The sequence below is a fragment of the Microtus oregoni genome, unplaced genomic scaffold (assembly GCF_018167655.1).
Source record: "Microtus oregoni isolate MIOR12 unplaced genomic scaffold, Mior012 000012F_ref0000307, whole genome shotgun sequence".
Classification (NCBI taxonomy): domain Eukaryota; kingdom Metazoa; phylum Chordata; class Mammalia; order Rodentia; family Cricetidae; genus Microtus; species Microtus oregoni.
This window is the reverse complement of record NW_024543071.1, coordinates 49,360,989-49,382,105: the sequence shown is the minus strand read 5'-3', so window position 1 is coordinate 49,382,105 and position 21,117 is coordinate 49,360,989. Positions and strand designations below refer to the sequence as shown.

At 47.8% G+C, this 21,117-nt stretch overlaps 2 protein-coding genes across 3 annotated transcripts; one reads left to right on the top strand and one right to left on the bottom strand.

The window, feature by feature from the left end:
- Positions 1-9,662: 9,662 nt before the first annotated feature.
- On the top strand, positions 9,663-14,018 carry Ubxn1 (UBX domain protein 1). The gene is made up of 10 exons (XM_041661514.1): positions 9,663-9,729; positions 9,815-9,900; positions 10,004-10,057; positions 10,146-10,252; positions 10,354-10,423; positions 11,393-11,584; positions 11,679-11,730; positions 12,244-12,357; positions 13,524-13,716; positions 13,876-14,018. Exons 2-10 carry the CDS (start codon positions 9,842-9,844, stop codon positions 13,923-13,925), a joined length of 891 nt encoding a protein of 296 aa, XP_041517448.1. The 5' UTR covers positions 9,663-9,729; positions 9,815-9,841; the 3' UTR covers positions 13,926-14,018.
- Positions 14,019-14,720: 702 nt separating this feature from the next.
- LOC121454808 (ubiquinol-cytochrome-c reductase complex assembly factor 3) lies at positions 14,721-18,272 on the bottom strand. 2 transcript variants are annotated; one of them, XR_005975329.1, is made up of 3 exons: positions 18,093-18,272; positions 17,755-18,003; positions 14,721-17,421 (listed from the first exon to the last, which is right to left on the bottom strand). XR_005975329.1 is itself a non-coding variant. In XM_041662228.1 (2 exons), exons 1-2 carry the CDS (start codon positions 18,210-18,212, stop codon positions 17,848-17,850), a joined length of 276 nt encoding a protein of 91 aa, XP_041518162.1. In that variant the 5' UTR covers positions 18,213-18,272; the 3' UTR covers positions 17,440-17,847. The 2 variants fall into 2 exon arrangements, 1 of the variants encoding a protein (XP_041518162.1); XM_041662228.1 differs by lacking the exon at positions 14,721-17,421 and having other exon boundaries at positions 17,440-18,003.
- Between the last annotated feature and the right edge of the window lie 2,845 nt (positions 18,273-21,117).

The following is a 21,117-nucleotide window of genomic DNA, read 5'->3' as shown; positions in this document are numbered from 1 at the left end:
GGCCCCAGTGCAGCCCAGACCATGAGGGGAAAGGAACTAAGAGAGGCCATCCAAACCATGCCACCAAATGTAAGCGTTACAGTTCAAAAGGTATCCTGGCCGGGCGGTGGTGGCGCACGCCTTTAATCCCAGCACTTGGGAGGCAGAGGCAGGCGGATCTCTGTGAGTTCGAGGCCAGCCTGGTCTACAAGAGCTAGTGCCAGGACAGGCGCCAAAACCACAGAGAAACCCTGTCTCGAAAAACCAAAAAAAAAAAAAGGTATCCTGGCAGCCGGGAATACCACAAAGTCATAGCACACAACAAACCTTCCCCCCTCCCCGAGTTTCTCTGTAGTTTTGGAGCCTGTCCTGGAATTGGTTCTTGTAGACCAGGCTGGCCTCAAACTCACAGAGATCCGCCTGCCTCTGCTGGGAGTAAAAGTGTGCGCCACCACCGCCCGGCCACACAACAAACCTTACACAAGAGATTTGTTGAGAGGGAAAACCAAGGAGGTGGCTGCCTCTGTTCAAGCAAGAAACAGCAGCAATCTGAACAGGCTAGGTAGCTTATATAGAGCTTCTTGGGAAGCGGTTGGAGCTTTCCAGGGTAGAGATTGGTGGAATTTCATGTCCAGAGAATAGCCTTTTTACTCTGTAGAGTGGGGGCAGGGTTTAGTTAGGGCAGTTAAAGCATTCTTTGGGTGGAACCTGGCACTTAGAGGTCCTCAGGGGAGGGGCCTGGTCACTCGTGTGACTTGACAGGCTATCTCTAATGCTGTGGGACAATGGTCTTTTATCTTGTCACTTGTATTATTTTTTAATAAAACGCTGATTGGCCAGTAGCCAGGCAGGAAGTGTAGGCAGGACAACTAAGCAGCAAGTAGAGGCGGGGCAATGAGAATTCTGGAAAGAGGGAAGTTTCAGCCTGCAGTTATGACCCAGATGTAGAGGACTCAAGATGTGATGGACTAATATAAGTTGTGAGAGTTTTTTGTTTTTGTTGTTGTTGTTGTTTTTTTTTTTTTTTTCGAGACAGGGTTTCTCTGTGGTTTTGGAGCCTGTCCTGGAACTAGCTCTTGTAGACCAGGCTGGTCTCGAACTCACAGAGATCCGCCTGCCTCTGCCTCCCAAGTGCTGGGATTAAAGGCGTGCGCCACCACCGCCCGGCTTAAGTTGTGAGAGTTAATAAGAAGCCTGAGGGGGCTGGAGAGATGGCTCAGTGGTTAAGAGCATTGCCTGCTCTTCCAAAGGTCCTGAGTTCAATTCCCGGCAACCACATGGTGGCTCACAACCATCTCTAAAGAGGTCTGATGCCCTCTTCTGGCCTGCAGACATGCACAGACAGAATATTGTATACATAATAAATAAATATTTTTTAAAAAAAAAAAAAAAAAAAGAAGCCTGAGATACTAGGCCAATCAGTTTATAATTAATGTAGACCTCTGTGTGATTTCTTTGGGATTTAACGACTGCGGGATCTGGGCAGTACGGAAAACTCAGCAACACACTAACAGCAACCTTCGAAGTCTCCAAAAGGATGATGGGGTCCCACAACAATTATTCCACCTGGACTGTGGTAACGCCACTAAAGCTCGCAAACACTACCCAAAGATCAACTTTGAACTACAAACTACTCATAATAACTTCAAGGTGGCTAGCTGAGATGGTCCAGTCTCATGTACTACTCCAGCCGAGACTTCAGATAAGCTCTTTGGTTTCCCGTTACACAGAGATTGGCAGCAAATGTTACAGCCAGATCTCCCAGAACTTGACCATTATCTCATTTTTCTCAGGGTCCCCTGAGATTCCTTTGTCCCACAAACAGCAGGAAGCAATGTAGAAAACATAACACCCACATTCCCAAAAGGTGGGGAGGGGTGTTTTTTAGCCATTCAGTGGGTTATGGATATTTGTCATTATTTAAGGGGTTATTGGTAAGGAGATTAGATTCAAAAATCTTGTTCACACATGGGTCAGGACTATCGGCTGGGCCTAGACCCCAAAACCCCCACATTATGTTGGGATTGGAGCTAATCAAACAGGTTCCACTTCATAACAATGAACAAGCCTACACATACCCTCCAAGGGAAGGGTCCATGTTTAATGTCCCCAAAATAGTTCCCCCTATGCAGATTCCTGAGTGACACACAGAAGATTAACCCTAGAAATGATGTCCAACTGCATTTCCAGGCCCCTGAGACTGCCTGCTTCCTTGCCTCTTCTGAACTGTTGGCAATGAAGGAGACCACACTTCTTTGTACCCTCGGGTTTGTCATACCCCATACAGTGGAGAAGAGGACAAGGCCCCTTTAAATCTAGATCCTGGACTTCCTGATGAGTGGCAAGCCATCCCTGTCCTACACCCTCTGTTGGTAGGGGAAGGTATCACGGACTCTGCTACAGTTGGAACTTCAGCCGTAGGAATGGGGAGAAAAGCGTTAAGATCAGCATGGCCTGATAGTGTAAGCCTTTCATCACAGCACTCTGATATACTTCTGCCTGTGTCGTTCCCAGAGTGCTGGGATTATAGGTGTTAGCCACCATCCTGGTTAATAGCAATTTCTTTATTTTTGTCATGAGTAAGTTCCTTCCTTCCTACCTTCTCACTGTGTAGCCCTAACTGGCCTGGAACTTGTTGTGTAGATTAGGTTGGCCTCCAAATCTTGGACATTTGCCTGGCTCAGTTACAGCCCTGGACACAAGTGTTTATGAGGAGGTAGTCTATTAATAACAGTCGTTACTGATACTGATAACATATGCACTAGAGATTTTCATAATATTAATTCATACTTATTCATCAGAATCTCTATGATAGAGTTACTATTAGCCATAGGAAACAGTCATAAAGAGATAACCTATCTAAGCTCACAAAGGTAGGGCCTGTGTGTTCACTGTATCACTGTGCTATGCTGCCTTTCTTCTGACAGGGAAGACCATCAGCTTTAAAGATGGGTAGTGCTGTGACCCAGCCACAGACACTTCCGGGTTCCAGGGCCACACATGTGAGGACAAGCCCTCAGGTGTGACCCATGTGCAGCATGGTTGCATCACCTATGTATGACACAGCTGCGTGAGCCCTGTCATCTGCGTATGACATAGCCATGTCAGTCCCCTGGGCGCATGTGCTAGGCAGCCTTTAAAATCTGGACGAGCCATCTTCAGCTTTCCCTTTCTCTCTGCACACGACCTCACCAGGCCTGTAGACCCCCCTCAGGCACACTGACCTCACCAGACCTGTACACGCCCCCTCAGGCACACTGACCTCACCAGGCCTGTACATCCCCCCCAGGCACACCGACCTTACCAGGCCTGTAGACCCCCCCCCCAGGCACACCAACCTCACCAGGCCTGTACATCCCCCCCTAGGCACACTGACCTCACCAGGCCTGTAGACACCCCCTAGGCACACCGACCTCACCAGGCCTGTAGACCCCCCCCCCCAGGCACACCGACCTCACCAGGCCTGTACACGCCCCCCCAAGGCACACCAACCTCACCAGGCCTGTAGACCCCCCCCAAGGCACACCGACCTCACCAGGCCTGTACATCCCCCCCTAGGCACACCGACCTCACCAGGCCTGTACACGCCCCCTCAGGCACACTGACCTCACCAGGCCTGTACATCCCCCCCTAGGCACACCGACCTCACCAGGCCTGTACATCCCCCCCTAGGCACACCGACCTCACCAGGCCTGTACATCCCCCCCTAGGCACACCGACCTCACCAGGACTGTACATCCCCCCCTAGGCACACCGACCTCACCAGGCCTGTACATCCCCCCCTAGGCACACCGACCTCACCAGGCCTGTAGACCCCCCCCAGGCACACCGACCTCACCAGGCCTGTAGACCCCCCCCAGGCACACCAACCTCACCAGGCCTGTACACGCCCCCCCAAGGCACACCAACCTCACCAGGCCTGTACATTCCCCCCTAGGCACACCGACCTCACCAGGCCTGTACATCCCCCCCTAGGCACACCGACCTCACCAGGCCTGTACACGCCCCCTCAGGCACACTGACCTCATCAGGCCTGTACACCCCACACACAATAAACACCTAAGCAGGTTTGTTGCATGTTCTGTATTTCCTTCTCACTCACAGACAATAATTTCATTGGTGCACCAATGTTATGGTAAAAATAAAATGCTGCAGGTCCTGGAGTAGCTGCAGTGGGCAGTGGGTCCCAAGACCACAGCGGGCCACGAAGGCAGCCGAGTCCCAGGCAGGGAACTGCATGGTGGGTGAGAGACCAAGACAGATAGACATGCCATGCAGAGTGAAGTTGGATATTTATTTAGTGGGCTATGGAGGGTGTAGGGGAGAAGGGAGAAGAGCAGAGAGGCAGAGAGAGAGGAGTGAGGGGAAGGGGAGAAGTGGAAAGAAGGGAGCGAGGTAGAAGCTGCCTCTTTGAGAGAGAGACATAAAGGAAGGGACTCAGGCTGGAAGCTAATGATCAGCTTGCCTCAGCAGTGGATAGGGGAGGGAGTGGGTGTGGCTTGTCTCTTTTTTTTTTTAACATTTATTTACTTTATTATGTATACAATATTCTGTCTGTGTGTATACCTGCAGGCCAGAAGAGGGCACCAGACCTCATTACAGATGGTTGTGAGCCACCATGTGGTTGCTGGGAATTGAACTCAGGACCTTTGGAAGAGCAGTAAGTGCTCTTAACCGCTGAGCCATCTCTCCAGCCCATGGCTTGTCTCTTAAAGGGACAGGACAGACCATTACATTCCCATCTCTTCTTTATAATAAAAAGGCAGGAGGTTAGGCACAACAGGTTAAAGGAATTGAGGCAGCTTCAGGTAAAACACTGAGGGGGTCTAATAATTCCCCTTTCTAGAAAATCCCCCTTCTTTTCCTCCCTCCTCCCTGTCTTCTATTCCAACATGGTAGCATTGTAATCATAAGCTTTTAATATGTCTAAAATTTATTTCTTGTCAAACATTTTTCATAAGCTCCAGGGAACCAATTGGACCTATCTAATGGACCGGACTTGCCCAGAATAAATATCCTTTAATTCTTCCCTTATCATTCCTGGTCTTGGATCCCCTGGGAAATTCCCTCCTACACCCCCCAAAAGAAACCCCCCTCTATCATCCATCTTGGGACTCTCCTCCCTTAATCATCAGGATCTAAATTTTTTTTCCAGACATAATTTTCTGCCTTTCTAGCATCTTCTGGGGTCAAAGCTGCCAGCCAACCAATTCCACAGAGTCTGGAAAAAACACAATAGTAATCAGCCACCCTAAGATGTGGTCAAGCATCTCAACTCAATGACGCCCACAAAATCAGCAAAAAGCAGTCACAAGAGACTTTATGACACCCCATTCCCATGCGTTAAAGACCCCCAAACTCCCCAAATTTTATAATAAACCAAAGAGTGGAATGTCATGATTCAGCCACAACATGGTTGACACTTCTGGGTTCCAGGGCCACGCTTGTGCAGACGTGCCCTCAGGCGTGACCCACGTTCAGCATGGTTGCATCACCTACGTGTGAGCCCTTGCTTGCATGCGTGAGTTCTGTCATCTGCATATGGCGTAGCCACATCATCCCCTGTGCGCATGTGCTAGGCAGCCTTTAAAGCTGGACTGCCATCTTCAGCTCCCTCTCTTTCTCCCTGCACACCGACCTCACCAGGCCTGTACACGTCCCCCTCTAATAAACTCCTAAAGGGGTTTGTTGCATGTTCCATGTTTCCTTCCCACTCGTGATAGGTAATTTCAGGTAGAACAGGGGCTGAAGAGATGGCTCAGTGGTTAAGAGCGTATGTGGCTCTTACAGAGGACGTGGGTTCAATTCCAAGCACCCACATGGGGGTTCACATCCACCTGAGACTCTAGTTCCATGGGATCTGATGCCCTTCCCTTTTCTGGCCAGTGAGGGCACAAGTTTGCACATGGTGCATTTAAGTTCATGCAGGCAAAACACATAAAATGAAATGTATATATCTAATTAAGATAAAGACCACATAATATTTTTTAAAAATTAGACAGGTTAGAGCCTGTACTAGACAGGGTCCTCTAGAACTGAAATATATATAGACAGATATAGATATAGATATAGATAGAGATAGAGATAGAGATAGAGATAGAGATAGATATAGATATAGATATAGATAGCCTAGGACAGGGTGGGTGTTAGGTTGGTTTATAGGATGCAGTCAGGTAGCCCAGCAATGGGAATCAGGAGATGCTCAGCCCACAAAGCTGGGCGTCTTGAGGATTCCCAGAGAGCTTCTGCTGATCAGTCTACGCTGGATGCTGAACAGGGGTTCTCCTGTCAGTGAAGGAATGGCACAACAACAGAACAGATACACTCCATTGTCTGGGCTACAGGAACCTGTCTGGGGGCTGGAGAGATGGCGTAGTGGTGCAGACGACCCTAGTTCAGTTTCCAGCACCCACGAGGTGCTCTTGTGCTGTTGTGCTTTCCCTGGGCACCAGGCAGGCGTGTGGAACACATACATATGTGCAGGTGTTGGGAGGCAAGGTAGCAGTCACAAGAGGCAGATCACAGCGAGGTGTTAGCACTCTGGAATCAAACCAGCTGCAGAAATCTGTAGGCATGCAGGCAAAACATACACGTAAAATAAATCTAAAAAAAAAAAAATTTAATGTACCTATCAAGCCTGGCAGTGGTGGTGCACGTGGTTAATCCCAGCACTTGGGAGGCAGAGGCAGGCAATCTCTTTCTGGGTGTTTGAGGCCAGCCTGGTCTACAGATAAAGGACCAGGAAAGAGTCAGGACTTCAGAGAAACCCTGTAAAAAAAAAAAAAATAATGTCAATAAATAAGTACAATTTAAAAGTGAAACTAAAACCAAGTGTAGTAGTGATCTACGCTTCTAAAGCTTAATGATTGGGAGGCAGCCAGAGGCAGATCTATGGGTTCCAGACCAACCTGGCTATATGATTGTTATACCCAAATTCCGGAACCCAAATCACCACCACGAGACCTACTCCAATGTAAAAACAGAGTCTTTATTCCTGAGTTACCGCCTGTCCCTCGAGCCATCTGAAGCACAGCAGCAGCGGCACCAATGGGGACGGCAGGAGAGGAACCCAGAACAGCAGGGTTTATATAGGGATAGAGGCTCTGGGAATTCCAGGCCTCAGGACTTGTGATTGGCTGCCCCCTAGTGGCAAAAGGGGAAATTTCAGGCTTCCAGGCTTGGAATTGGCTGCTCTCTGATGGGGGGGGGGGGGGGGGCGGGGAGCTTTTCATACCTGAGGACAATTTCCAACTGCCAGTAACTGCCTGAGGCTCTGATTGGTCCGTTTTCTCTGATTAGGGATTGGCTGATTTTGAATCAGAAGTGGAAATGACTCTGTTTCTGTGGCCAAACTGTGTTTCTTTTTCTGGTTCTTTTTACCTTTTGGACTCTAATTTGGGGACCAAGGAAAATGTCTTTGGCATGTCCTGAATCTAGGGATCTAGTGTGTTCTTTTGGTCCTAGTTTCAGGGTCCGGAGGCTTCTCTCCAACTTAGGTTTGGGGACATATTGTCTCTTTCCCTGACTCTGGTCCCATTTTCAGGCTGCTCTGGGTTGTGCTAGGGCTATGGACTCACTGAATCTGTGGGGTCCTGGGCCTCTCATAATGAGCTATACAGTGAGACCAGAGAGAGAGAGAGAGAGAGAGAGAGAGAGAGAGAGAGAGAGAGAGAGATGCTGTAGAGCTACCTAAGGAGAGGATAAGGCAGAACATTGAACATCTCAGGCAGAAAACTGGTCCTGCAAACTCAAAGGGCAGAGCCTGTTTTATGCTATGGACAGGTTACCCTAGTGTGGTCAGATAAGAAATGAACAGCAACATGAACATTCACACTGTCTAGCCCAGAGCTTTGTAGATGCAGCTCTTGAACAACTGTGTGTCAAGATCCCTTTGGCAAAGCCAGGCGGTGGTGGCGCACGCCTTTAATCCCAGCACTCGGGAGGCAGAGGCAGGCGGATCTCTGTGAGTTTGAAACCAGCCTGGTCTACAAGAGCTAGTTCCGGGACAGGCTCCAAAGCTACAGAGAAACCCTGTCGGGGCTGGAGAGATGGCTCAGCGGTTAAGAGCATTGCCTGCTCTTCCAAAGGTCCTGAGTTCAATTCCCGGCAACATGGTGGCTCACAACCATCTATAATGAGATCTGGTGCCCTCTTCTGGCCTGCAGACATACACACAGATGGAATATTGTATACATAATAAATAAATAAATAAATATTTAAAAAAAAAAAGAAACCCTGTCTCGGAAAAAAAAAAAAAAGATCCCTTTGGCAACTGGGTGGAGGGCGGCAAGATCCCTCCAAGAGTCTGAGAAGGACTCTTGGTAAATAACTTCCTAACAACATGCATAGGGTCATCCTCCTCCCAACTTCTTTCTTTCTTTTTAATTTTTTGAGACAAGGTTTCTCTGTGAAACAGTCCTGGCTTGTCCTAGAACTCACTTTGTAGACCAGGCTGGCCTCAAATTTATAGAAATCCACCTGTCTCTGCCTCCCATGTGCTGGGATTAACAGTGTGTGCCACCACCACCCAGCTCTGATTTCTTCTTTTAAAATTACATATGTCACTGCCTGGTGTGGTGTCACACTCCTCTAATCCCTGCACACTCAGGAAGCACAGGCAAGCTGATTTCTATGAGCCTGAGGTAGGCCTGGTCTTTCTGAGTTCCAGGACAGCCAGAGGTACACAGTGAAAGAAAGAAAGAAAGAAAGAAAGAAAGAAAGAAAGAAAGAGTAAAAATGGAAACAGGGAAAAGGACAGCAGCAGCAGATGGTAGTATCATAGTCCTTTAGTCCCAGCACTTGGGAGGTAGAGGCAGGCAGACCTCAAAGTTTGAGACCAGTCTACAACTGGACCGGTTTTTCAGCTCAGGCCACCACAAGACCAAGTTCTCAGCACAAAAATTTATTTGCCCCAGAGGAGGGGGGGGGGGAATAAAGGACAAACATTGCAGATAGAGGGAAGGGGGGGGGGAGACAAGGGAGAGGGGGAAAGAGGTATTAGTCCCCAGAGGGGAGGACAAAGGACTGCCTCTGGATAGAAAGGGAAATAGCAGTTTATAAAGATCGAATGGGAAACCCTCTGTTAGGAAGAGCTTAATTTTAATTGGGTGTGTTAATTAGGAGGCTTTGATTGCAGGATACTCGGACAGCTAGACACTGGTAGGTAGTTAGCCTCAGGAGGAGGAAGTAGCCAAATAAAGGAATAGACCTTGACGGCTAGCTTTAGGAATGTAATCTAATTTTGCAACGCAGAGGAAAAGGGGGAAGAGGACAAGGCCTGTAAGAGCCGTGTTCGCCAAGCTTGGACTGGCTAGAATCCCATCAATCTACAGAGCGAGTACCAGGACAGCCAGAACTATGCAGAGAAACCCTGTCTCGAAAAACAAAAACAAAACAAACAAACAAAAAAGACAAAAAAATTGATGACATGCATTAATTTATTTATTGCTTATTATGAATGCCACCACTGGCTTGTCTAGGTCAGGGAACTACTAACAGAAATCTTCTTTCTCTTTCCTCCACCGCGTGGGTCATGGGAATTGAACTAATATAGTCAAGTCTGGCAGCTTGTGCTTCTTCTACCCGCTGAGCCCTCGCTCAAACCGGCTCAAGCGCTCCAACGCTCCTGGTCTGGCCCTCCCGGCACCCGTCCACCCGTACCCACGTGACCCAAACAGACGGGGCACTTCCGCTTCCCCTCCGCTCTCCGCCGTCTGTGTCCCCCACCCCCGCCTCCGGGTCCCCAACCCGGTGAGTTCGCGAGCGCCCGGAGGGCGGCGTCGCGGGCGGAGTCGTCCCGGGCTGACCCTCGCCGCCTTCCTTCTCGTCACCGTAGGTCCCCGCGGAAGCGGCGGCTGGCGCCATGGCGGAGCTGACGGCTTTGGAGAGCCTCATCGAGATGGGCTTTCCCAGGGGACGCGCGTAAGGGAGCCTCCCCTCAGCCCGTGGTGGGGGGCCGCGGGCCGGGCCCGGCCTGACTGTCACCATGGCTGGTGGGCGCTACTCTCCGTGTTTCTGCCCCCAGGGAGAAGGCTCTGGCCCTCACAGGGAACCAGGGCATCGAGGCTGCGATGGACTGGTGAGCGACCTGCCCGGGTGGCGGAGGTTTGGGGGCTGCTGGGAAGGGCGGCCTCAAGGCTAACCCCGAGCCGACTTTCCCTGCCCAGGCTTATGGAGCACGAAGACGACCCCGATGTGGACGAGCCGCTAGAGACTCCCCTCGGCCATATCCTGGGACGGGAACCCACGTCTTCAGAGCAAGTTGGCCCTGAAGGTCCTGACTGGGAGACATCTTGTGATTCTAGACATCTAGTGAGGCCTGAGAAAACCGGAATGTTTTTATTATAAGTAATAATGCTGGTTGCTTGTTTGTAGGATCTGGGTCTGCTGCTGGAGAAAGCAAACCCATTATGACCGAAGAGGAAAGACAAGAACAGACTAAGAGGTAACTAGCTGACAATTTCACTTTGTGTGTATGTTTCTTTTGGAGTCAGCCCAAGACGAACTGATCCTCCTGCCTGTGCCTCCAGAGTGCTGGGATTAAAGGCCTTCACCACAGTGCCCTGCGTTTTTTTTTTTTTTTTTTTTTTTTTGGTTTTTCGAGACAGGGTTTCTCTGTGGTTTTGGAGCCTGTCCTGGAACTAGCTCTTGTAGACCAGGCTGGTCTCGAACTCACAGAGATCCGCCTGCCTCTGCCTCCCGAGTGCTGGGATTAAAGGCGTGCGCCACCACCGCCCGGCCCTGCGTTGTTTTTTGAGACAGGGTCCTAGCTGTGTACTTCAGGCTGTCCTGGAACCCAGTGTATATATCCCAGGCTAAGTTCAAAGCCACATTCTTCTGAGTGCTGGGGTTACAGGCATGGGCCACCATATCTAGTCCATAGACTCACTTTCCAAAGGGTCATGGGGCCAGCTTCCTTCCTCTCAATGCAAACACAAATCTGAGCATAGAACCTGACCAGTTTTTGGAAAACAAAATAAAAACAAGGACACAGCCAGGCGGTGGTGTCACGTGCCTTTAATCCCAGCACTCGGGAGGTAGAGAAACCCTGTCTCGGAAAAAAAAAAACAAACAAGGAAACAAACAGTCTGATGTAGCTCAGGCTGGTCTAAAACTCCTATGTGACTACAGATTACCTTGAGATTCTGATTCTCTTACCTGTACCTTGCAAGTGTTGGAATTACAGGTGTGTGCCTAGCTCTCATTTGCCTCTTTCTCTTTTTTAACTACAAGGCCCCCTTGTGTGCTAAGTGTGTGCTCTATCACTGAGCTATACTCCTAGGCTCCTGTTTGTTGTTATGGTTTGTTTTCTCTCCTGTGTCTTGGAACATGTGTTCCCTTATTTCGTTCTGATTTCTCTGTTTAAACTTCCCACTCCATGTCCAACTTCAGCTTTTTCTTCTCTGCAAAACAGAATGTTGGAGCTTGTGGCCCAGAAGCAACGGGAACGTGAGGAAAGGGAGGAACGAGAAGCTTTGGAACGAGAAAAGCAGCGGAGGAGACAAGGGCAGGAGCTGTCAGCTGCACGACAGAAACTGCAGGAAGATGAGATGCGCCGTGCTGCCGAGGAGCGCAGGAGAGAAAAGGCTGAGGAATTAGCCGCCAGGTCTGGACGCTTGTTGCGTTGGGTGATAGTTGAGAAGGAAATCAAGATTTTCCCTGTCCGTCTCTGATTTCTTTTCTTCCTGTCTACATTTCAGACAAAGGGTCCGAGAAAAAATTGAAAGGGACAAAGCAGAGAGAGCCAAGAAGGTGGGTGACTAGAAATCTGTGGGTACAATGGAGGAGGTGGGTTAATTTCCTTTTTCATTAAGAGAAAGCCTGTGCATACATGATTGTTTGTTTGAGACATATTTTACTCGGTAGCCCAGACTGATCTCAGACTTCTTGTTCTCCACCTCAGCCTTCCAAGTGCTAGAACTTAAAATTGTGAGCCACCAAACCTGGATGGTTTTTTTTTTTTTTTTAGATTTATTTATTTATTATGTATGCTTGCATGCCAGAAGAGGGCACCAGATCTCATTATAGATGGCTGTGAGCCACCATGTGGTTGCTGGGAATTGAACTCAGGATCTCTGGAAAAGCAGTCGGTGCTCTTAACCTCTGAGCTATCTCTCCAGCCCTGGATGGGTTGTTTTGTTGTGGGTTTTTTCTTTTTTTTATTTCAGGGTGATCTGTAGTCACACGGCAGTTCACAGGTTGAATCTTTATGCATGCTAGACTGGTGTGCTAGCACTGAGCTAGTGTTCCTATTTTGTCTTCCAGTATGGTAGTGTGGGTTCTCAGTCATCACCACCAGCAACAGAACCAGGTCCTGTTCCTTCTTCTCCCAGCCAGGAGCCCCCTACCAAGCGGGAGTATGACCAGTGTCGCATACAGGTATGTGTTCCGGTGGCTGTCTTGCTCCTGGAACCCTGTGTTGGCCTATAAGGTACCCAGCACAGAGCTATTTGCATTTAAGTCCCATTTGCCAAATCACTCCCTTCTTTGTACATGACTTTTGAAATCCTACCTCCTCTACTCTTGGGAGCGATCGAATTTCACCTGCCTGTCTTATTTAAATCCATACTTCATTCTTACTCAGCAGTTACCCTTTAATTTTCTTATAATATTTTCATTAGACTTATTACATAGCTGTTTTCATAATATAATATGGCACTTCCTAGATTTTGTTTGTTTTGGTTTTTTGAGACAGGGTTTTTCTGTGGGTTTTTTTTTTTTTTTTTTTTTTTTTTTTTTGAGACAGGGTTTCTCTGTAGCTTTGGAGCCTGTCCTGGCACTAGCTCTTGTAGACCAGGCTGGCCTAGAACTCACAGAGATCAGAGATCGCCTGCCCTGGAACTCATTCCATAGACCAGGCTGGCCTTGAACTCAAAGAGATCTCCTTCCTCTTCTTGGTTACTTCAGTTTGTATGTGTGTGGTTTTATTTTGTTTTGTTTTTTGTTTTTTTTTTGACACAGGGTTCCTCTGTGTAACAGCCTTGGCTATAGACTAGGCTAGCCTCAAACTCCCAGATATCCACCTGTCTTTGCCCTCTCTCCCCTCCCCAGGGCATGAGCTACCATTGTCCAGCCAGTTTGTTATGAGACAGGGTCTTGATGTGTAGACTAGGCTGCCTCTCTGCCTGAGTGCTGGGATTACAGGCATATGCCACTATTCCAGACTGTTTTATTTTCGGAACTGGGTCTTGCTGTACAGCCCTACAGACCTCCTGGAGTTCACTGTGAAGATCAAGCTGACCTCAGACTTTGGGTGGTCCTCCTTCCTATTTCTTCTCTGTGCTATGATTATAGGTATTGTCATTACCTGGCCTCACCTATTTATTTATTCATTGTTTTATTTTTAGAGACAGGGTCTCCTGTACCTGATGCTGATCTTGAAATTGTTCTACTTGCTTCCAGCCCTGGAACTTTATGTAAACCAGGCTGGTCTTGAAGCTTCAGAGATCTGTCTGTGCCCCTAAGTGCTGGGGCTATAGGCACAGGCCACCCCATATCCTAGTCCTCACTCGGTTTCAGTGCTCATAGTACTTTTTGCCTTCTAGGTTAGGCTGCCTGATGGGACATCCCTGACCCAAACGTTCCGGGCCCGGGAACAGCTGGCAGCTGTGAGGCTCTATGTAGAGCTTCACCGTGGGGAAGAACCTGGACAGGACCAGGACCCTGTGCAGTTGCTCAGTGGCTTCCCTAGAAGGGCTTTCTCTGAGGCTGACATGGAGCGGCCTCTGCAGGAACTGGGTATGTTATGTGAGACCAGGAGTCAGGACTTAAAGGAATGAGGGGCAGTAGAGATAGGAAAAGGAAAGGGGATTAGTGGACATGGTATGTATGTGTCCAGAAATTTGAAGGCCTAAGGCGAAGTATCCTTGTAATTCAAACTCTTTCTTCTATCTTTAGGACTCGTGCCTTCTGCTGTCCTCATTGTGGCCAAGAAGTGTCCCAGTTGAGGGTCTTCCATCCCATCAATCCTTCCTGACCTCTTCATCTTTGATAAAGCACTGACATTTCCTTCCTAATAAATAGATCTTTTGAGTTCTGTATATGACTGGCTCCTTCCTGAATGACTAGAAAGGGCACTACGAGAAGATAAAGGGAAGGCATTTGAAGAAGGACCTTTGTCCAGTTTGCAGTAGTTTTCTAGGACTGATTACTTGCTGGGGGTGTATGTGTGTGCATTACACAGCACCTCTTGTTCGTAAGCATAAAGTGGTACTTAAGGATTTTCTGTTTATTTTGAAACAGAGATTATGTAGTTCTGGCTATCCTGGAACTATATAGACCAGGCTGGCCCTCAAACTCAGAGATCCCTTGCCTTTGTTTCCAAATTTGGGGTTAAAGATGTGTGTCATCAGCCGGGCGATGGTGGCACACGCCTTTAATCCCAGCACTCGGGAGGCAGAGGTAGGCGGATCTCTGTGAGTTCGAGACCAGCCTGGTCTACAGAGCTAGTTCCAGGACAGGCTCCAAAGCCACAGAGAAACCCTGTCTCGAAAAACCAAAAAAAAAAAAAAAAAGATGTGTGTCATCATGCTGGGCTTGAGTTTAAAATCCTTACTGGGCTGGGCGGTAGTGGCACACGCCTTTAGACCCAGCACTTCCAGGACAGCCAAGGCTACACACAGAAACCCTTTCTCAAATATCAAAAGAAAAAAAAAAGCTTTACTATTATTTTTTTTTTAAGATTTATTTGTTTATTTATTACATATACAGTGTTCTGCTTGCATGTATACTTGCAGGCCAGAAGAGGGCATCAGATCATTACAGATGGTTGTGAGCCACCATGTGGTTGCTGGGAACTGAACTCAGTAGCTCTGGAAGAGCAGCCAGTGCTCTTAACCTCAGAGCCATCTCTCCATCCCAAGGCCTTACTATCATGTATATCATATGCCTTGACTTCTTGAAGCCACTCCCTTAGTGTGATAGGCTAATAGTATCTATTTCCTGTATTGTGAAACAGTGATAGGCTAATAGTATCTATTTCCTGTATTGTGAAACATCTAATGCTTTAGCATTGCCTGGCATAGTACATGCCCCGTAAACACTAGCTATATATAAAGTAGTGGGTTTGTGGGGTGTTTATTTTTATTTTTTTTTTGTTCACCACCCTGCCCATTGTACACACTTTAATCCTTTACCAAAGCCCATACAAAATTTCCCAAAAGGAAAGGCATACATAGTGAGAATAATTAAAAATAAAAGTAAAAAGGTGCTGGAGAAGTGTGGTCTATAAAGTTGAAAAGCTGGAATTTTGTCAAGCAGCAATGGTCACCATGTGATTCATGGCAGGTATATGTTCTGCTCTTAAGAGAAGACTCTGGTTAAGAGCACTTAGCTGCTCTTTGAGAGGATTGGGGTCAGTTCCCCAGCACCCACATGGCAGCTCACACCTGTTTATAACACCAGTCTAGGGTTTCTGTTTTGTCCTCACAGACAAAACACCAATGAACATAAAAAAGACCAAGACCAAATCATCATTGCCTATAATAATCCCAACACTTAGGGAGCAAGGAAAACTGAGGTTAGTTCAGGCAAACCCAGGATGACATAGCAAGACTATCATAATTTTTATTTATTTATTATGTATGCAATATTCTGTCTGTGTGTATGCCTGCAGGCCAGAAGAGGGTACCAGACCCCATTACAGATGGTTGTGAGCCACCATATGGTTGCTGAACTCAGAACCTTTGGAAGAGCGGGCAATGCTCTTAACCTCTGAGCCATCTCTACAGCCCAAGACTATCATAATTTAAGAAAAGCGCCATGCATCAGTTACTGTGGAGGGGTTTTTATTAAGGGAAGGGGGGAGACCAGCCTCTCAGGGATGGGAGATGGGCAGAGCCCTTTTAAAAGGGAAGTAGTGAACTTGTAATTCCTGCAATGTGGTAGTGCCACAAACCTTTATACCAGCAGTTAGGAAGCCGAGGCAGGTGGATTCAAGGCTGCCCTGATCTACTATGAGAGTTCTAGGACAGGCTCCAAAGCTACACAGAGAAACCCTGTCTTTAAAAATGCTGTCAAGAAACAAGCTAAGTTAGTTCCAGGACAGGAACCAAAAAAGCTACGGAGAAACCCTGTCTCGAAAAATCAAAAAAAAAAAAAGAAAAAAGAAACAAGCTAAGTAAGGCAGGGAATTCATAACAAAGAATAAGCCTCTGTGTGATTTATTTGGGAGTTGGGTAGTGGGCCCCCCAAGATGCCAAAAGATTAAACATTACACACACACACCTATATATGTATATGGGCTAGGTGGAGCTCAGTGATGGGTACTAGCATACCCAAGGTGCTAGGGCTCAATCCTCAGTACCAAATCAAAAAAGGATTTGTGGCCTGGTTCATCTCTGCAGGTACAAGCCCATGGCCCTGGGTTTTGTGTGCCACCATATAATAAACAACTTTGGGGGCATAGACCCATATATTTACATGTATGCCTGTGGAGGCAGAAAATGTAGAGGTCATAAGAAACCAGCAGTCGGGGCTGGAGAGATGGCTCAGTGGTTAAGAGCATTGCCTGCTCTTCCAAAGGTCCTGAGTTCAATTCCCGGCAACCACATGGTGGCTCACAACCATCTGTAATGAGGTCTGGTGCCCTCTTCTGGTCTGCAGACATACACACAGAATATTGTATACATAACAAATAAATATTTAAAAAAAAAAAAAAGAAACCAGCAGTCACTTTCCTTCATTCACCATGTGGGTCCCAGGGATTAGATTTAGGTCCTAGGCTTAGCTCAAGGTGCTTTTACCCACAGCCCTTTCAACCGTCCCTCATTACATTTAGCAAGAGGCTGCATGTTGGGGGGAATAGCGGGATTTTCGTGGCAGGAGCTCAACTATAGTCCAGGACAGCCTGAAACACTTTATAGCCATGGCTGGCTTTGAGCTTGTTAGAATTCTGGCTCAAGCCGCCAGGTGCTGAGACTCAGCCACCATGCACTGCTGCACTTCTCAACGACACTGTAGCCCGGACGGTCTGGGACTTATTAAGCAGACCAAGCTGGCCTGGCAGAGATCTTCCTGCTCCTCTGTCCCAAGTGCTGAGGATAAACACTCAGTTCAGAATATCATGTAGTTAAACCAAAATCTTTTTCTTTTGAGGTAGTATCCCAGGTTTGTCTTGAAACTACTATCTTCTTACCCTCCTGGGTACTGTGGTTATTATAGGTGTATGTCACTGAGCTATGCTTGAGAATGATCTGACACAGATGTTTTAGTACTGAGTCAGCTTCTCTTACAGAGCCTTAACAAGGCCTGGCAGTGGAGGTACATACTTTTAACCCAAGCACTGAGGAGGCAGAGGCAGGCGAAGCTGTGAGGCCAGCCTGGTCTGCAGAGCAAGTTCCAGCACAATCAGGGCAACACTGACTGGAAAGAGACTTTAACCGAAGTTAAACACTGTTCTGTGACTTCCATATATGCAGCGCGTCCGCACTTTCATTTTTCGCTCTACAACATAGACACACAAAACAGACATTAGGAAAGTCTTTTTTTTTTTTTTCTTTTACCGCCAGTTGTTGAAGCAAACTTAGCTCATGTGACCTGTTTTTAATAGTCAGAAAACCTACTGGGCTTGGAACTCCCCAGGACGAGTGGCAATCAGCTACTCTTCTGCTCCCACCGTGCCGACCCTCCCAGCTCTTTAGGCATTAAATATCCGGCTGCGGAATCCACTTAACGGATGGACTGGATTTATTAGTTCCTTTGGTTCCACACATCCGACCCCCATCTCGTCCCTGTCACGCGATGTGCACGTTAAACGCGACCACCAACGACAGCTACCTGTGCCTGCTAGAGTCGTGTTATCCTGAATCCGGACTCCACGCCCGCGCACAGAGAAAGGCGCCTCGAACGTCCCGCAGGCAAGCTCTGGTGTCACGCTGACCTGCTGCCGTCGCTAACTGCTTCCGTCCAGTTCTTCCTCCAGGCCACGTTCTCCTCCGTAGCTGCCGCTTTCTTCAGAGTAGCCATCACTAGTTCCTTGGTTCGGGCAGCTTCTTCCCTGCGCCGCGGGTCCCGTTCCGGAAACTCCTAAGGGCAAGAAGGATGTTTGCAGCCAGGGCCCGAAGACATGGCCTCTTCCCACGCACACCCACCTCGGGGAGCCCGGGTGTTTCTACCTGCAGCATTGCCTGCTTCTGTAGTTCTCCTGGGGTTACAAGGGCAAACAGAGTAGAGCCAACGCCAGCACCCGCGCCGAGCAAAGCAACCACCACCAGTGCTTTACGAACCATATTCATGGCCGACCACACTACCAACGAGATGCCCTCTACATCCTCCGGCAGCCTAGAAGGGAGCCGCGACGTCTCGCCGCTCCCCATGCCGGCTAGAGCGACCGGGGCGGGGCGGAGCCGAAAAACCATAGAGCAACTTCCAGGCTAGAGCGGTGCTGGCCCCGTTGAAACGTTTAAATTATTATTTTTTTGTTTGTTGTTTGTTTTGTTTTTCTAGACGGGGTTTCACAGTGCAGTTTAGGAGCCTTTACTGGAACTTGCTCTGTTGACCAGGCTGGCCTTGACCTCACCTGCCTCTGCCTCCCCCGTGCTGGTATTAAAGGCGTGCAACGCCACTGCTCTTCAAGACTCTTGACTCTTGAAATCATAGATTTAAAAAACATCAGAAGCAGGTCAGTGGTGGCGCGGTGGCCCAGGCCTTTTATCTCACCACTCCGGAAGCAGAGACAGGTGGATCTTTGAGTTTGAGATCTGCCTGGTCTGCAGAGCGAGTTCCAGGACAGCTAAGGCTACACAGAGAAACCTTGTCTCGAAAAAAACAAAAAAGACCAAACAAAAAACCCGTCGCACTCCCCTAACCAGCAGACTTGGAACTCCCTGTGTAGAAATTCATTATGTAGACCACTGACCTCGAACTCACAAGGAAACCACCTGCTGCTACCACCTCACCCGAAATGAGATCCTGGAGCTTGGTAGCTGAGTAAAGGACGCTGAGTATCTTAAAAAATGCTAGAGCCGGCTGGAGAGAGGGCTTAACAGACCTGGGTTCAGTACTCAGGCACTGTGGTGCACATACACATGCAGGCAAAACATTAATGAACACAAAACAATGAAGAAAAAAGTTTAGTTAGGGCCATTGCCATAAAAGAGTGCATGATTACTGTGGATTTTTGAGTTGCTAGTTTTTGCTGGGTGGTGGTTGTGCACACCTTTCATCCCAGGACAGCTCTCTGAGTTCGAGGCCAACCTGCTCTACAGAGTGAGGTCTAGGACAGCCAGCGCTACACCGAGAAATTCTGTCTTAAACAAACTAATTAAAGTAAAATAATTTTAATTAAAAATAAAAACCATGGGGCTGGAGAGCTGGCTCAGAGGTTAAGAGCACTGACTGCTCTTCTGGAGGTCCTGAGTTCAATTCCCAGCAACCACATGGTGGCTCACAACCATCTGTAATGAGATCTGGTGCCCTCTTCTGTCCTGCAGGCATACATGGAGGCTGAACACTGTGTACATAATAAATAAATCATACATGGAGGCTGAAGACTGTGTATATAATACATAAATAAATACCATTGCCAATTTTCAATCCCAGGAAGTTTCAAATCAATAGAGGACTATTAATATTTTAAGTACACAGTGTAATGACTAACACCTGAACTCTCAAATGAAAGATAAATCTGGAAGAGTTGGGGGCAAGTCAAGGCTTCATTGAAAGAAATTGTTTCAAAACAAAGCACATAGAGGTTAGGACAAACAAAAATTCACAGCCAAATGGACAGAATAGGAAGCAATTTTTTTCTCTCTAAGGTTTTGAAACCAGAGTGTTAGGCAAGCTTTGTATCATAGATATGCTTTCTTAGCCCATTCCTTGCTCGTTTTAAAAAAAGACTTTCTGGCTGAGCGGTGGTGGCACACACCTATAATCCTAGCACTTGAGAGGCAAAGGCAGGTTACTCTGTGAGTTTGAGACTAGCCTGGTTTACAGAGTGAGTTCCAGGACAGGCTCCAAAGCGACACAGAGAAACCCTGTCTTGAAAAACCAAGGGGTTGGAGAGATGGCTCAGAGGTTAAGAGCACTGGCTGCTCTTCCAGAGGTTCTGAGTTCATTCAATTCCCTACAACCACATGGTGGCTCACAACCATCTGTAATAAGGTCTGGTGCCCTTTTCTGACCTGCAGGCATACATGCAGACAGAAAACTGTATACATAATAAATAAAATGTTAAACAAACAAACAAAAAACAAAGCACACACAAAACAAACAAACCACTGGCTTCTTTTCCAGAGGACCCGGGTTCAATTCACAGCACCCATATGGCAGCTCACAACTATCTGTAACTATAGTTCCAGTCGATCCAATGCCCTCATGCAGACATGACTGTGGACGAAATACAAATGCACATAAAATATTTATTTTGGAGCCGGGCGGTGGTGGCGCACGCCTTTAATCCCAGCACTCGGGAGGCAGAGGCAGGCGGATTTCTGTGAGTTCGAGACCAGCCTGGTCTACAAGAGCTAGTTCCAGGACAGGCTCCAAAACCACAGAGAAACCCTGTCTCGAAAAACCACAAAAAAAAAAATATTTATTTTGGTTTTGGTTTTTCTTTTTTTTTTAATTAATTAATTTTTTTTTTTTTTTTTTTTTGGTTTTTCGAGACAGGGTTTCTCTGTGGCTTTGGAGCCTGTCCTGGAACTAGCTCTTGTAGACCAGGCTGGTCTCGAACTCACAGAGATCCGCCTACCTCTGCCTCCCGAGTGCTGGGATTAAAGGCGTGCGCCACCACCGCCCGGCTTTTTTTTTTTTAAAAAAAATATTTATTTCTTATTATGTATACAATATTCTGTCTATGTGTATGCCTGCAGGCCAGCAGAGGGCACCAGACCCCATTACAGATGGCTGTGAGCCACCATGTGGTTGCTGGGAATTGAACTCAGGACCTTTGGAAGAAGCAGGCAATGCTCTTAACCTCTGAGCCACCTCTCCAGCCCCAATTAATTTATTTATTAAAGATTTCTGCCTCCTCCCTGCCACCACCTCCCATTTCCTGCCCCCTCCCCCTAACAAGTCCCCCTCTCGTCAGCTCGAAGAGCAATCAGGGTTCCCTACCCTGTGGGAAGTCCAAGGACCACCCACGTCCATCCAGGTCTAGTAAGGTGAGCATCCAAACTGCCTAGGCTCCCCCAAAGCCAG

Excerpts from the sequence above, each read along its gene's own strand:
- LOC121454808 (XM_041662228.1), bottom strand. The coding sequence starts at position 18,212 with ATGAATATGGTTCGTAAAGCACTGGTGGTGGTTGCTTTGCTCGGCGCG. Across the intron at positions 18,004-18,092 it reads AGAAGCAGGCAATGCTGCAG|GAGTTTCCGGAACGGGACCC; the intron begins GTAGAAACACCC and ends TCTTGCCCTTAG.
- Ubxn1 (XM_041661514.1), top strand. The coding sequence starts at position 9,842 with ATGGCGGAGCTGACGGCTTTGGAGAGCCTCATCGAGATGGGCTTTCCC. Across the intron at positions 9,901-10,003 it reads GGCTTTCCCAGGGGACGCGC|GGAGAAGGCTCTGGCCCTCA; the intron begins GTAAGGGAGCCT and ends TTCTGCCCCCAG. Across the intron at positions 12,358-13,523 it reads ATGACCAGTGTCGCATACAG|GTTAGGCTGCCTGATGGGAC; the intron begins GTATGTGTTCCG and ends TTTGCCTTCTAG.